The 13,755-nt window shown below is 53.5% G+C and overlaps 2 protein-coding genes across 2 annotated transcripts in view; one reads left to right on the top strand and one right to left on the bottom strand.

Annotated features, from left to right (window-relative positions):
• Positions 1-13,755, top strand: part of LOC309891560 (antigen WC1.1-like) — a gene marked incomplete at both ends in the record, with an annotated part of 315,844 nt that overhangs the window by 51,063 nt on the left and 251,026 nt on the right. The window lies entirely within an intron of this gene.
• LOC309891543 (olfactory receptor 14A16-like) lies at positions 115-13,448 on the bottom strand (the record flags this gene model as incomplete). The annotated part of the gene is made up of 2 exons (XM_082785903.1): positions 115-1,008; positions 13,389-13,448. The coding sequence occupies 2 exons, from the start codon at positions 13,446-13,448 to the stop codon at positions 115-117; spliced, it is 954 nt and encodes a 317-aa protein (XP_082642029.1).

Below are 13,755 nucleotides of genomic sequence, written 5' to 3'. Positions count from 1 at the left end.
AGGAACACGAGAAACCCAGGTAGAAAAACTGACAATGAGAAAAAAAATAAGTATCTATATAGCCACCTGCTAAAGACAACCAAAATATAAGTCTGGAAGTTGATGTACTGGCATTCATGATTGGAGAGTGAAGGGATTTTTATGAGTATTGAAAAACATCCCCCAAATCAATTTCCTAACAGCATCCTTCAGCTCCTTGTTCCTCATGCTGTAGATGAGGGGGTTCACTGCTGGATGCACCACTGAGTACAGAACTGCCAGCAAAAGATTCAGGGATGAGGAAGAAATGGAGCGGGGCTTCAGGTAGGCAAACATGACAGTGCTGATGAACAGGGAGACCACAGTGAGGTGAGGGAGGCATGTGGAAAAGGCCTTGTGCTGGCCCTGCTCTGAGGGCATCCTCCGAACAGTCCTGAGGATCTGCACATAGGACAGCACAAGGAAAACAAAACATCCAATACCTGAACAGAAGCAAAACATTATGAACCCAAGTTCTCTGAGGTAGGCATCTGAACAGGAGAGCTTAAGGATCTGGGGAAGTTCACAGAAGAACTGGTCCAGGGCATTGCCTTGGCAGAATGAAAGGGAAAATGTATTGGCAGTGTGCACCAAAGCACTGAGAACACCAGCACCCCAGACAACAACTGCCATGTTGACACAAGTTCTGCTGGCCATTACGGTCATATAGTGCAGGGGCTGGCAGATGGCAACGTAGCGGTCATAGGCCATGATGGTGAGAAGGTAAAACTCTGCTGTGACAAAGAAAACAAACATAAAGACTTGGGTAGCACATCCCAAGTAGGAAACGTCCTTGGTGTCCCAGAGGGAGTTGGCCATGGCTTTGGGAACAGTGGTGGTAATAGTGCCCAGGTCAAGGAGGGCGAGTTTGAGGAGGAAGAAGTACATGGGGGTGTGGAGGCGGTGGTCGCAGGCTACGGCTGTGATGATGAGGCCATTGCCCAGGACGGCAGCCAGGTAGATGCCCAGAAAGAGCGCGAAGTGCAGGAGCTGCAGCTCCCGTGTGTCTGCGAATGGCAGCAGGAGGAACTCAGTGGGGAAGCTGCTGTTGGACATTTGCTACCTCTGGCCATGTGGACCTGTAGATGGAGGAAGAGACAGAGACAAGTTAGAGAGATTTCTCTGAGCCTCATTCACACAAATCACCATTCCCTGAGCTGAATGAGGAATGAATCCACTCATCCTCCAACCCTTCCAACTGAATGACGGTGTGCCTGACTGTTTCAAATGGACCTTGGGCACCTTGTTCACAAGAAGACACCCTCAGGGCAGGGCCCCAGCAGTCAATGTCAGAATAGAATCTTACACCCACCTGCACCCCAGACAAAGAGTATAGGAGAATCACAGACAGGTGAACAAATAATAAAGAATACAACAATGCTCCAATCTGCTGACAAAGGAAAATGTAGATGGGCATGCAGGGAAGCCTTCACATTACCAAGCTTGCATGCCACCTATGGAAGTGACACTGTGGGGCAGGTACTCTCAGCCTTATTGTTGTCTATCACCTTGCAGGACACAGGCTCCTCTCCTCTTCTGGATGTCCAGCTGAGGAGAAGGTGGCTCAATCATAAAGAGCAGGGAGTTGCTGCAGAGAAAGTGCCTGCACTGCGGACCTGGCAGGGACTGTCTGAATCCTCCTTCCCTTGGTGTTTTGGGCAGCAGCTCCCTCTCCCTCCCTGCCTTGGTCTCTGCTGCCTGGAGCTGTCCCTGCTGGCAGCTGCTTCCCTGTCCCCACATCTCCTCCCTGCCATTGATCCCAGACCCTGTCCAACCCATTTTTGTGCTCGGCTCTGCCCTGCAGACACCTCCTGTCCCAGGGCACTTTTCAGGGACAACTCCCCATATTGTGTGGCTAAGGAACAGGTCTGACCTAACAGGAGGTAACTAGAACTGGTGACTCAGTGACTTCATAATAATGTAAAAATAAATTCCCATCTCGTACTGCCATCCAGCAAAGCAAGAGGAGAAATCACAAAGCACAAAATCATTCTCTTCAAGTATTCCTTGCTCTGATGTCTCAGTTGAAGATTCCCCTCTGACATGGACTGCAGGTGCTGTGGAGCTCTGGGCAGCAGCAGGAGCCTGCCCTTCCCTGTCCTGCTGGGGGTGTTCCTAACACCCACAAATTCTCACTGCTGTGCCCTGGGAAGTTCCCTGGGCATGCTGAGTGCTGAGCCTGGCAGGCAGCAGAGGCCCTGCCCTGACACACAGCCCCTGGGGCACAGCAGGGACCCTGCTCTGCACCACAGACCTGGGCTCCCCTGACTGCACCCTGGCTGCACAGGCTGCAGCTGGCCCCATGAGAAGGAACCCTCATATCCTGTCCCTCTGACATCTGTGTCTGGTAAACCCTGCTCTGAACCATGTCATTCATACAGTAGAGATAGTAGAAAGTCCTCCTGAAAAATCCCATAGGATGTGGGATTTGCCATCAAATCTGGGGATGGCACCAGGAACAACAGCTGTGTTGCCCTGCAGCCACAGACTTACCCTGTTCAGGGCTGTGAAGATTTCTCCCACAGTGAGCTCTCAGCATCCCCCCCACACACTGCCTATAACATCTCCCTCCCTTCTCTCAGCCGCCCTTGTCCCCTGCAGGCAGTGCCCCCAGCCCTGCTGTGCTGTGCAGAGGAGCTGCTCCTGGGCAGAGCTGTCTCTCTGCAGTGCTGCCCGCTTGCCAGGAGCTCCCGTTGGGCCCAGGAGTCCAGCTCATCAGCACAGGGAGGTCTTGACAAGTCCCTGGGCCTCCAAGTTAATCAACTTTGAAACTGACTGAAGCAATTACTGGTGTTTGTTCCCTCCGCTGGGAAGGAAACTTATTTCCAGTGCTGTCATTTCTCATACAGAAAACTATTAGGTCCAAGTCCATACAGAAAACTAAAGGTCCAAACTATTAGGACTTTTCCATGTCCTGTTTTTTAGGCAGGGCACCCAGACAAGGACAGGAAGAGATCTGCCTTCCCCCTGCTGAGGGAAGTGTTTCATCTGAATCCAGCAAGGCAGCTCCTTTTTTGTTTTCAGTCCAGAGGCTAGAGGGAGGTTAGATGCCTCTCTCATGACTCATGGAATTCCACAGGAGTTTCCTCGTGCAGTGGTTTAGATGGGCGCACACCAGACATCTGCATGTCAGCTGCGTGTCTCAGCTCCCAGCACACTGAATGGAGGTGGAGGGCAGGAGGGAGCTGTTCAGATGCAGATCCCTGGTGACATTGGAGGTGCCAGAGTGACATTTGAGTGACATTTTTGGTGTCAGATTTCTCTGGGTCATAAACAGAGGTGACATGAGGAAACTGCTACCAGCTGTAGCCCAATGGCAAAGAAGTAGAGGCAGGATCTATTCAACCTCTAAAGACTTCATTGCTCCCAAATCCATTTAGATATGAAATGTAGATGTGAAATATGGCAATATAAGTATGTTTGGGAGATACAGTATCTCCATTTAAGTTATTGGGAGGACATGCATTTTTGGAAATATCTATATAAATTTATATTTGCATAGAGGGAGTGTCCTCATCTTGCTGGGACATGTCCCAGACCTATGAAAAAAATCATGAGATCTTCTAGACAATCTACAAAATTCTGAAAATGAAGACTTCTTACACATTGTGAAGAACAACAACGCAACATGTTTTTATTTATTTCACAGAATTACTGAATGGTTGAAGGGCCCTCCAGAGATCATCTATTCCAACGCCCCTGCTCCAGCAGGCTCACCTACAGCATGTGTGGTGGTTTTACCGTGCTGGGCAGCTAAACCCCACAACCGCTCTCTCACTCCCCCTCCTTTAGATGAGGAGGGGGAGAAGTAAAGCAAAGAACAACTCATGGGTTGAGATAAGGATAATTTAATTAAAGGGAAATAATAATAATAAAGAAAGATTATTATGAACTAAACAATTTAACTAAGGGGAAATAAAAAGGGAAAGGGGAAAAGGGAGGGGAAAAAGGGAAAAAATAAAAAGAAGGGAGGAAAACAAACAAACAAAATAAATGAAGGCTATATGGAAGTGCAGAGGAAAGAAATTACTCTCTACTTCCCACAAATAAGCGATGGTTGACCACGTCCTTGAAGCAAGGCCTCAACGCACGCAGCCGGTGTTCGAGAGGAGGACCGACATTTTCACAACAAGAGCCCACCCCTCCCCTCTTCTTCCTGTTTCCACCTTTTATTGCTGAGTGTGACATCATATGGTATGGAATATCCCTTTGATTGGTTTAGGTCAGCTGACCAGGTGATTTTTCTCTCCTCACTTTTTGCCCACCCCCTAGGAGGGTTAGAGAAAGGCCCAATGCTGTGCCACTGCTGCTCAGCAGTAGACACAACACTGGTGTGATAACACTGCTGTTCCAGCTACAAGTACAGAGTACGGCACTGTATGGGCTGCTGCCGGGAAAGTTAACATTCCAGCCAGACCCAGTACATCTGGCTGGAAAAGAGATGCATCAAATGAAGAGGCACCTCCCTGAGACCACAGGCTGCCCCAACTTCTGTGCCCGAGGGTCTCCAGCAACTCACCAAGGCTGTCAGTGTCCCGCCGTCCTCATACAGCATACACACCCATCCTAGCCTGATCGTGTGACCTTCCTGCTTACTGTGGACACTGGTGGGTGTGGGTTGGTGCGATCTTACCTGCCCTGAAGAGTGTTGGCAGCTCTTCCTTACAACTGACATCTCAAGGGGAAAGCGGCCAGGATTGTGCCGTGGTCTGGTCCAATCGCCGTGTGATTCTGGGTGAAAGAGTATAAGCACCAAACAGAGCAGCATCCCTCTGTGAACACGGGCAGCCCCTGCCTCTGTGCCCGAGTGTCTCCAGCAACTCACTGAGGCTGTCATTGTTCCATCATCCTGATACAGAAGACACTACTGTCCTACCCCGATCATGTCAGCTTCCTGCTTGCTGTTATGGGCTGGTGGGTGTGGGTTTGGGCGATCTTACCTGTCCTGGAGAGCGCTGGATGTTCCTCCCAGCTGACTTCTCAAGGGGAGAGTCGCCACGATTGTGCCATCATCTGCTTCCCATTGCTGTGTGCGTCTGGCTTTAATTAGAGACAGAACAAATGGATCAGCATCCACGTGTGACCAGGGGCTGACCCTGCCTCTGTGCCCAACAACCTCGAGCGTCTCACCACGTCAATCCCGTCATCCTGATGGAGCGGTCACTCCCGTCCTGGTCCGAGCGTGTCACTGTCCTGCTTGCAAAGACACTGTGCTGGAGTGTGGGTTGGGGCGAAATTACCTGTCCTGGAGATCATTGACACCTTTTCCAGCTGACTTCTCAATGCGAGAGAGTCCTGGAGTGTGCCATGGCTTCTCAAGAGGAGAGCGGCCAGGTAGTGCCATCGTTTTTTTCCATCGCTGTGTGATTCTGGCTGCAAAAGAGAAGCACCAACCGAAAAAGCATCCCTATGTGAACACTGGCAGCCCCTGCCTCTCTGCTCAAGAGTACCTAGCGACTCACCGAGGCTGTCCGTGTCCCGTTGTCCTCATGGAGCGGTCATTGCCATCCTGGCCTGAGTATGTAACCATCCTGCTTGCTATTACAGCCTGCTGGGCATAGCTTGGGGTGATCTTTCCTGTCCTGGAGAGCGCTGGAAGTTCCTTCCAGCTGACTTCTCAAGGGGAGAAATATCAGGATTGTGCCGTGGTCTGGAGTCAATTCTGTGTGTGTCTGCCTTCAATAAGAGAAGGAAAAAGAGGAGCACCATTCCTCCATGACCACGGGCAGCCTCTGCTTGTCTGCCTGAGGCTCTACCGTGAATCACGGAGGCTGTCCGTGTTCTGTCATCCTCGTGCAGCAGTCACTCCCATCTTACCCCGATCGTGTCTCCGTCCTCCTTGCTGTTAGAACCTGGTGTGTGTGGTTTGGGGCAATCTTACCTGTCCTGGAGAGCGTTGGCAGCTCTTCCTTATAGCTGACTTTGCAAAGGGAGACAGGCAAGGTTGTGCTGTGGTCTGGTCTCATCACTGTGCATTTCTGGCTAAAAGAGAAGCACCATGAGACAGAGCAGCATCCCTCTGTGAACATGGGCAGCCCCTGCCTCTATGCCCAAGGGTCTCTAGTGACTCACCGAGGCCGTCCTTGTCCAATCGTCCTCATTGAGCGGTCACTGTCCTCCTGGCCCGAGTGTGTCACCTTCCTGCTTGCTCATACATGCACGTGGGTGTGGGTTGGGGCAATCTTACCTGTCCTGGAGAGCGTTGGCAGCTCTTCCTCCCAGATGAGTCGTCGAGGGCAGAGAGGCCAGAAGTTTGCCGTGGTCTGGTCTCGTTGCTGTGTGTGTCTAGCTGAAAGAGAAGAGGCACCAAACGGAGCAGCACCTCCCTGTGACCACGGGCATCCCCTGCCTCTCTGCTCAAGATTATCTAGTGACTCACCGAGGCTGTCTGTGTCCCGACTTCCTGATGAAGCATTCACTGCCATCCTGCCCCAATTCTGTCAGCTTCATGCTTGCTGTGCACCATCAGGGGTGAGGGTTGGGGCGATCTTACCTGTCCTGGAGAGCACTGGTAGCCCTTCCTTCCAGCTGATTTCTCAAGGGGAGAGTGGCCACGAGTGTGCTGTGGTTTGCTCCCATCGCTGTGTGAATCTGGCTGCAAAAGGAGAACCACAAAACAGAGTGGCATCCCCCTGAGAGCACAGGCTACCCCTACTTCTGTGCCCGAGGGTCTCCAGCGACTCACCAAGGTTGTCATTGTTCCATCATCCTGATACAGCGGCCACTCCTATCCTACCCTGATCACGTCACCGTCCTGCGTACTAATAGAACCTGGTGGGTGTGCGTTAGGGCAATCTTACCTGTCCTGGAGAGCGTTGGCATCTCTTCCTCCCAGATGAGTGCTCAAGGTCAGAGAGGCCAGAAGTTTGCAGTGGTCCAGTCTCATCGCTAGGGATGTTTCTGTCTGAAAGAGGAAAAGCACCAAACGGAGCAGCATCCCCCTGTAACCATGGGCAGCGCTTGCCTGAGTGCCCAAGGGTCTCTAGCAACTCACCGAGGCTGTCCGTGTCCCATCATGCTCATGCAGCGGTCACTCCTGTCTTAACCCGATCATTTCACTGTCCTGCTTGCAGTTAGTACCTGGTGGGTGTGCATTAGGACGATCTTACCTGTCCTGGAGAGAGTTGGCAGCTCTTTCATCCAGCTGTTTGCTCAAGGGCAGAGAGGCGAGGCTTGTGCCGTTTCTAGCTGAAATAGGAAAAACACCAAACAGAGCAGCAACCCCGTGTGACCGTGGGCATCCCCTGCCTCTCTGCTCAAGGGTATCTAGCATCTCACCGAGGCTGTCCATGTCCTCTCGTCCTCATGGAGTGCTCACTGCCATACTGGCCCGATCATGTCACCATCCTCCTTGCTCTTACAGCCTGCTGGGCATAGGTTGGGGTGATCTTACCTGTCCTGGAGAGCGCTGGAAGTTCCTTCCAGATGACTTCTCAAGGGGAGAGAGGCCAGGACTGTGCCGTGCTCTCGTCCCATCGCTGTGTGTGTCTGGCTTTAATATCAGAAAGAACAAACGGAGCAGCACCCCCGTGTGACCACAGGATGACCCTGCCTCTGTGCCCGAGGTTTTCGAGCATCTCACCAAGTCTGACCACCTCCCATCATCCTGTTGGAGTGCTCACTGCCGTCCTAAACAATTGAATCACCTTCCTGTTTGCTGTGGACCTTGGTGAGTGTGGTTTGGGGTGATCTGAGCACTCCTGAAGAGCATGGCAAGTTCTTCCTTCCAGCTGAGTTCTCAATGGAAGAGAAGCCAGGACTGTGCCGTGGTCTGGAGTCAATTCTCTGTGTGTCTGGCTTTAATAAGAGAAGGAAAAAGAGAGGCAGCATCCCTCCATGACCACGGGCAGCCCCTGCCTCTCTGCCTGAGGCTCTACTGCGACTCACCGAGGCTGTCCGTGTCCTGTCATCCTCATGCACCGTTTACTGCCCTCCTGACCCGAGCACGTCACCGTCCTGCTTGCTGTTAGAACCTGGTGGGTGTGGGTTAGGGCAACCTTACCTGTCCTGGAGAGCGTTTGCACCTCTTCTGTCCAGCTGAGTGCTCGAGGGCAGAGAGGCCAGGATTGTGCCGTTTCTGGCTGAAAGAGGAAAAGCACCAAACAGAGCAGCAATGCCCAGCATGCTGGGCATTGGTTGGGGAGATCTTAACTGTCCCAGAGAGCGCTGGAAGTTCCTTCCAGCTGACTTCTCAAGGGCAGAGAGGCCAGGATTGTGCCGTGGTCTGGAGTCTTTTCTGTGCGTGTCTGGCGGATAGAGAAGAAGCACAAAACAAAGCAGCACCTCCCTGTGACCATGGGCAGCCCTTGCCTCTCTGCTCAAGAGTATCTAGCGACTCACCGAGGCTGTCTGTGTCCCGTCTTCTTCATGTAGCATTCACTGCTGTCCTGCCCCCATTCTGACAGCTTCCTGCTTGCTGTGGACCATCGGGGGTGTGGATTGGGGCGATCTTACCTGTCCTAGAGAGTGTTGGGAGCTCTTCCTTCCTGCTGAGTTCTCATGGGGAGTGTGGCCAGGAGTGTGCTGTGGTTTGGTGCCATCGCTGTGTGTGTCTGGCTGCAAAAGGAGAAGCACCAAACGGAGCAGCAACCCCCCGTGACCATGGGCAGCCCCTGCCTCTCTGCTCAAGTGTATCTAGTGACTCACCAATGCTGTCTGTGTTCCGTCATCCTCATGGAGCGGTCACTCCTGTCCTGACCCGATCGTGTCACCGTCCTGCTTGCAGTTAGAGCTTGGTGCGTGTGGGTTTGGGTGATCTTACCTGTCCTGGAGAGCGCTGGAAGATCCTTCCAGCTGACTTCTCAAGGGGAGAGTGGCCAGGATTGTGCCTTGGTCTGGTCCAATTGCCGTGTGTGTCTGGCTTTAATAACAGACAGAACAAACGGAGCAGCATCCCCTTGTGACCGGGTGCTGACCCTGCCTTTGTGCCCCACAACCTCGAGTGTCTCACCACGTCAATCTGTCTCCCGTCATCCTCATGGAGCAGTCACTCCCGTCCTGGCCCAAGCGTGTCACTGTCCTGCTTGCAAAGAGACCATGCTGGGGTATGGGCTGGGGAAATCTTACCTGTCCTGGAGAGCGCTGACACCTTTTCTAGCTGACTTCTCAATGCCAGACAGTCCAGGAGTGTGCCATGGCTTCATTCCAGCACTGTCAGTGTCTCCAGCTCTAATAGAGGAGGCGACGAACCGAGCAGCCACCCCCTCTCAGCACTGGAAGCCATTCCTTCCTCCTTGCACGAGGCTCTCCCAGCCTCACACCAAGGCTGTCCATCTCCCATCTTCCTGATGTCCAGGAGACGTTCGCTGTAGCTTAAATGTGTCATATTCCCACTTAGCGTGGTGACGCCGTGGTGGGGAATTGCTTGGGACTGTCTTACCTGTGCTGTAGATTGTTGGCATCTTTTCTGGCTGAGTTCTCAAAGCGAGAGAGGCCAGCAGTGTGCCGTAGCCTGGTCTCATTGCTAGGTATGTTTCTGTCTGAAAGAGGAAAAGCACCAAACGGAGCAGCTTCCCCCTGTGACCATGGGCAGCGCTTGCCTGAGTGTCCAAGTGTCTCTAGCGACTCACCAAGGCTGTCTGTGTCCCATCATCCTGATCCAGCGGTCACTCATGTCCTGACCCAATCCTGTTACCATCCTGCTTGCAGTTAGAGCCTGGCGGGTGTGGGCTGGGGCGATTTTACCTGTCCTGGAGAGCATTGGGAGCTCTTCCTTACACCCGACTTCTCAAGGGGAGAGTGGCCAGGATTATACCATTGTCTGGTTCCATCACTGTGCATTTCTGGCTAAAAGAGAAGCACCACGAGACAGAGCAGCATCCCTCTCTGAACACGAGCATCCCCTGCCTCTGTGCCCGAGTGTCTCTAGCAACTCACCAATGCCGTCCCTGTCCCATCGTCCTCATTGAGTGGTCACTGCATTCCTGGTCCGACCGTGACACCATACTGGGGAATGGCTTGGGGCTGTCTTATCTGTCCTGTAGAGCGCTGGCATCTTTTCTGGCTGAGTTCTCAAAGCGAGAGAGGCCAGCAGTGTGCCATGGTCCGGTCTCATTACTAGGTGTGTTTCTGTCTGAAAGAGAAAAAGCTCCAAACTGAGCCGCATCCCCCGTAACCATGGGCAGCGCTTGCCTGAGTGCCCAAGGGTCTCCAGCGATTCACGAAGGATGTCCGTGTCCCGTCATCCTCATGCAGCGGTCACGCCTGTCCTAACCCAATCATTTCACCGTCCTGCTTGCTGTTAGAGCCTGGTGGGTGTGGGTTGGGGTGATCTTACCTTTCCTGGAGAGCGTTGGCAGCTCTTCCTTCCAGCTGAGTGCTCGAGGGCAGAGAGGCCAGAAGTTTGCCGTGCTCTTGTCTCGTCACAGTGTGTGTCTGGCTGAAAGAGAAGCAGCACCAAACAGAGCAGCAACCCCCTGTGGCCATGGGCAGCCCCTGCGTCTCTGCTCAAGAGTATCTAGAGACTCACCGAGGCTGTCAGTGTCCCGTCGTCCTCATGGAGAGGTCATTGCCATCCTGGCCCAAGCGTGTCACCATCCTGCTTGCTCTTACAGCCTGCTGGGCGTAGGCTTGGGCGATCATACCTGTCCTGGAGAGGGTTGGCAGCTCTTATTCCAGCTGATTTCTCAAGGGGAGAGTGGCCAGGAGTGTGCTGTGGTTTTGTGCCATCGCTGTGTGATTCTGGCTGAAAGAGAAGAAGCACCAAACAGAGCAGCATCCCTCTCTAAGCACGGGAAGCCCCTGCCTCTGTGCCCGAGGGTCTCCAGTGAGTCACCGAGGCTGTCGGTGTCCCGTCAACCTGATGGAGCAGTCACTCCCGTCCTAACCAGATCGTTTCACCGTCCTGCTTGCAAATAGAACCTGCTGGGTGTGGGTTGGGGCAATCTTACCTGTCCTGGAGAGCGTTGGCAGATCTTCCTCCCAGCTGTCTTCTCAAGGGGAGAGCAGCAAGGTTGTGCCGTGGTCTGGTTCCATCGTTGTGCGATTCTGGCTGAAAGAAAAGCACCACGAGACAGAGCAGCATACTCCTGAGACCACAGGCTGCCCCTACTTCTGTGCCCGAGGGTCTCCAGCGACTCACCGAGGCTGTCATTGTTCCATCATCCTGATACAGCAGCCACTCCCATCCTACCCCAATCATATCACCATCCTCCTTGCTGTTAGAACCTGTTAGGTGTGGGTTGGGGAGATCTTAACTGTCCTGGAGAGCATTGGCAGCTCTTCCTTCCAGCTGACTTCTCAAGGGGAGAGCGGCAAGTTTGTGCTGTGGTCTGGTTATATTGCTGTGCGTTTATGGCTGAAAGAGAAGCACCATGAGACAGAGCAGCATTCCTATGTGACCACGGGCAGCCCCTGCCTCTGTGCCCAAGGGTCTCCAATGACTCACCGAGGCTTTCCGTATTTCGTCGTCTCCATTGAGTGGTCACTGCTGTCCTAGCCAGATCGTTTCACCTTCCTGCTTTCTGTGGACAATGGTGGATATGGGTTGGGGCAATGTTACTTGTCCTGGAGAGTGCTGGAAGTTCCTTCCAGATGTCTTCTCAAAGGGAGAGTCGCCACAATTGTGCCGTCGTCTGCTTCCCATCGCTGTGTGTGTCTGGCTTTAATAAGAGAAAGAACAAACGCAGCAGCATCCCCGTGTGACCAGGGGCTGACCCTGCCTCTGTGCCCAATGGACTCGAGCGTCTCACCACGTCAATCCGTCTCCCGTCATCCTGACGGAGCGGTCACTCCCGTCCTGGCCCAAGCGTGTCACTGTCCTGCTTGCAGTTAGAGCCTGGTGGGTGTGGTTTCGGGCAATCTTGCCTGTCCTGAAAAGTGTTGGCAGCTCTTCCTTACAACTGACATCTCAAGGGAAGAGCAGCCAGGATTGTGCAGTGGTCTGGTCCACACTCCGTGTGATTTTGGCTGAAAGAGAAGAAGCATCAAACAGAGCAGCATTCCTCTGTGAACATGGGCAGCCCCTGCCTCTCTGCCCGAGTGTCTCCAGCAAGTCACCGAGGGTGTCATTGTTCTGTCATCCTGATACAACGGCCACTCCCGTCCTACCGCGATCATGTCACCATCCTCCTTGCTGTTAGAACATGGTGGGTGTGGGTTGGGGCAATCTTACCTGTCCTGGAGAGCATTGGCAGCTCTTCCTCCCAGCTGACTTCTCAAGGGGAGAGCGGCCAGGATTGTGCCTTGGTCCGGTTCCATCGCTGTGTGTGTCTGGCTGAAAGAGAAGCAATACGAGACAGAGCAGCATCCCTCTGTGAACATGGGCATACCCTGCCTCTCTACCTGAGCGTCTCCAGTGACTCACCAAAGCCGTCCCTGTCCCATCATCCACATGGAGCAGTCACTGCCCTACTGGCCCGATCATGTCACCATCCTCCTTGCTGTTAGAACCTGGTGGGTGTGGGTTGGGGAAATCTTACCTGTCCTGGAGAGTGTTGGCAGCACTTCTTTACAGCTGACATCTCAAGGGGAGAGCAGCCAGGATTGTGCCGTGGTCTGGTCCAATCACCATGTGATTCTACCTGAAAGAGAAGAAGCACCAAACGGAGCAGCATCCCTTTGTTAAGACGGGCAGCCCCTGCCTCTGTGCCCAAGGGTCTCCAGCAACTCACTGAGGCCGTCCCTGTCCCATCGTCATCATGGAGCACTCACTGCCCTCCTGGCCCGAGTGTGTCACCTTCCTGCTTGCTGTTAGAGGCTGGTGGATGTGGGTTGGGGCGATCTTACCTGTCCTAGGGAGCATTGGCAGCTCTTCCTCCCAGATGAGTGGTCAAGGGCAGAGAGGCCAGGATTGTGCCGTTTCTGGCTGAAAGAGGAAAAGCACCAAATGGAGCAGCAAAGCCCAGCCTGCTGGGCGTTGGCTGGGGAGATCTTAACTGTCATAGAGAGCGCTGGAAGTTCCTTCCAGCTGACTTCTCAAGGGCAGAGAGGCCAGGATTGTGCCTTGGTCTGGTCTCATCGCTGTGTGTGTCTGGCTAAAAGAGAAGAAGCACAAAACAAAGCAGCACCTCCCTGTGACCATGGGCAGCCCCTGCCTCTCTGCTCAAGAGTATCTACCGACTCACCGATGCTGTCTGTGTCCCATCATCCTCATGCAGCGATCACTCCTGTCCTGCCCCCATTCTGACAGCTTCCTGCTTGCTGTGGACCATCGGGGGTGTAGCTTGGGGCGATCTTACCTGTCAGGTAGAGTGTTGAGAGCTCTTCCTTGCTGCTGACTTCTCAAGGGGAGAGTGGCCAGGCGTCTGCTGTGTTTTGGTCCCATCGCGGTGTGAATCTGGCTGCAAAAGGAGAAGCACGAAACGGAGCAGCATCCCCCTGAGAGCACAGGCTGCCCCTACTTCAGTGCCCGAGGGTCTCCAGCGACTCACCAAGGCTGTCATTATACCAGTGTCCTCATACAGCAGCCACTCCCGTCCTTCCCCGATCATGTCACCGTCCTCCTTGCTGTTAGAACCTGGTGGGTGTGGGTTGGGGGGATACTACCTGTTCTGCAGAGTGTTGGCAGCTCTTATTCCAGCTGATTTCTCAAGGGGAGAGTGGCCTGGAGGTTGCTGTGGTTTTGTGCCATCGCTGTGTGATTCTGGCTGAAAGAGAAGAAGCACCAAACAGAGCAGCATCCCTCTCTAAGCACGGGAAGCCCCTTCCTCTGTGCCCGAGGGTCTCCAGTGAGTCACCGAGGCTGTCGGTGTCCCGTCAACCTGATGGAGCAGTCACTCCCGTCCTAACCAGATCGTT

Source organism: Aythya marila (genome assembly GCF_965140915.1).
Source record: "Aythya marila genome assembly, contig: HAP1_HAP1_SCAFFOLD_158, whole genome shotgun sequence".
NCBI classification, from domain to species: domain Eukaryota; kingdom Metazoa; phylum Chordata; class Aves; order Anseriformes; family Anatidae; genus Aythya; species Aythya marila.
This window is presented reverse-complemented; position numbering and strand designations above follow the sequence as displayed.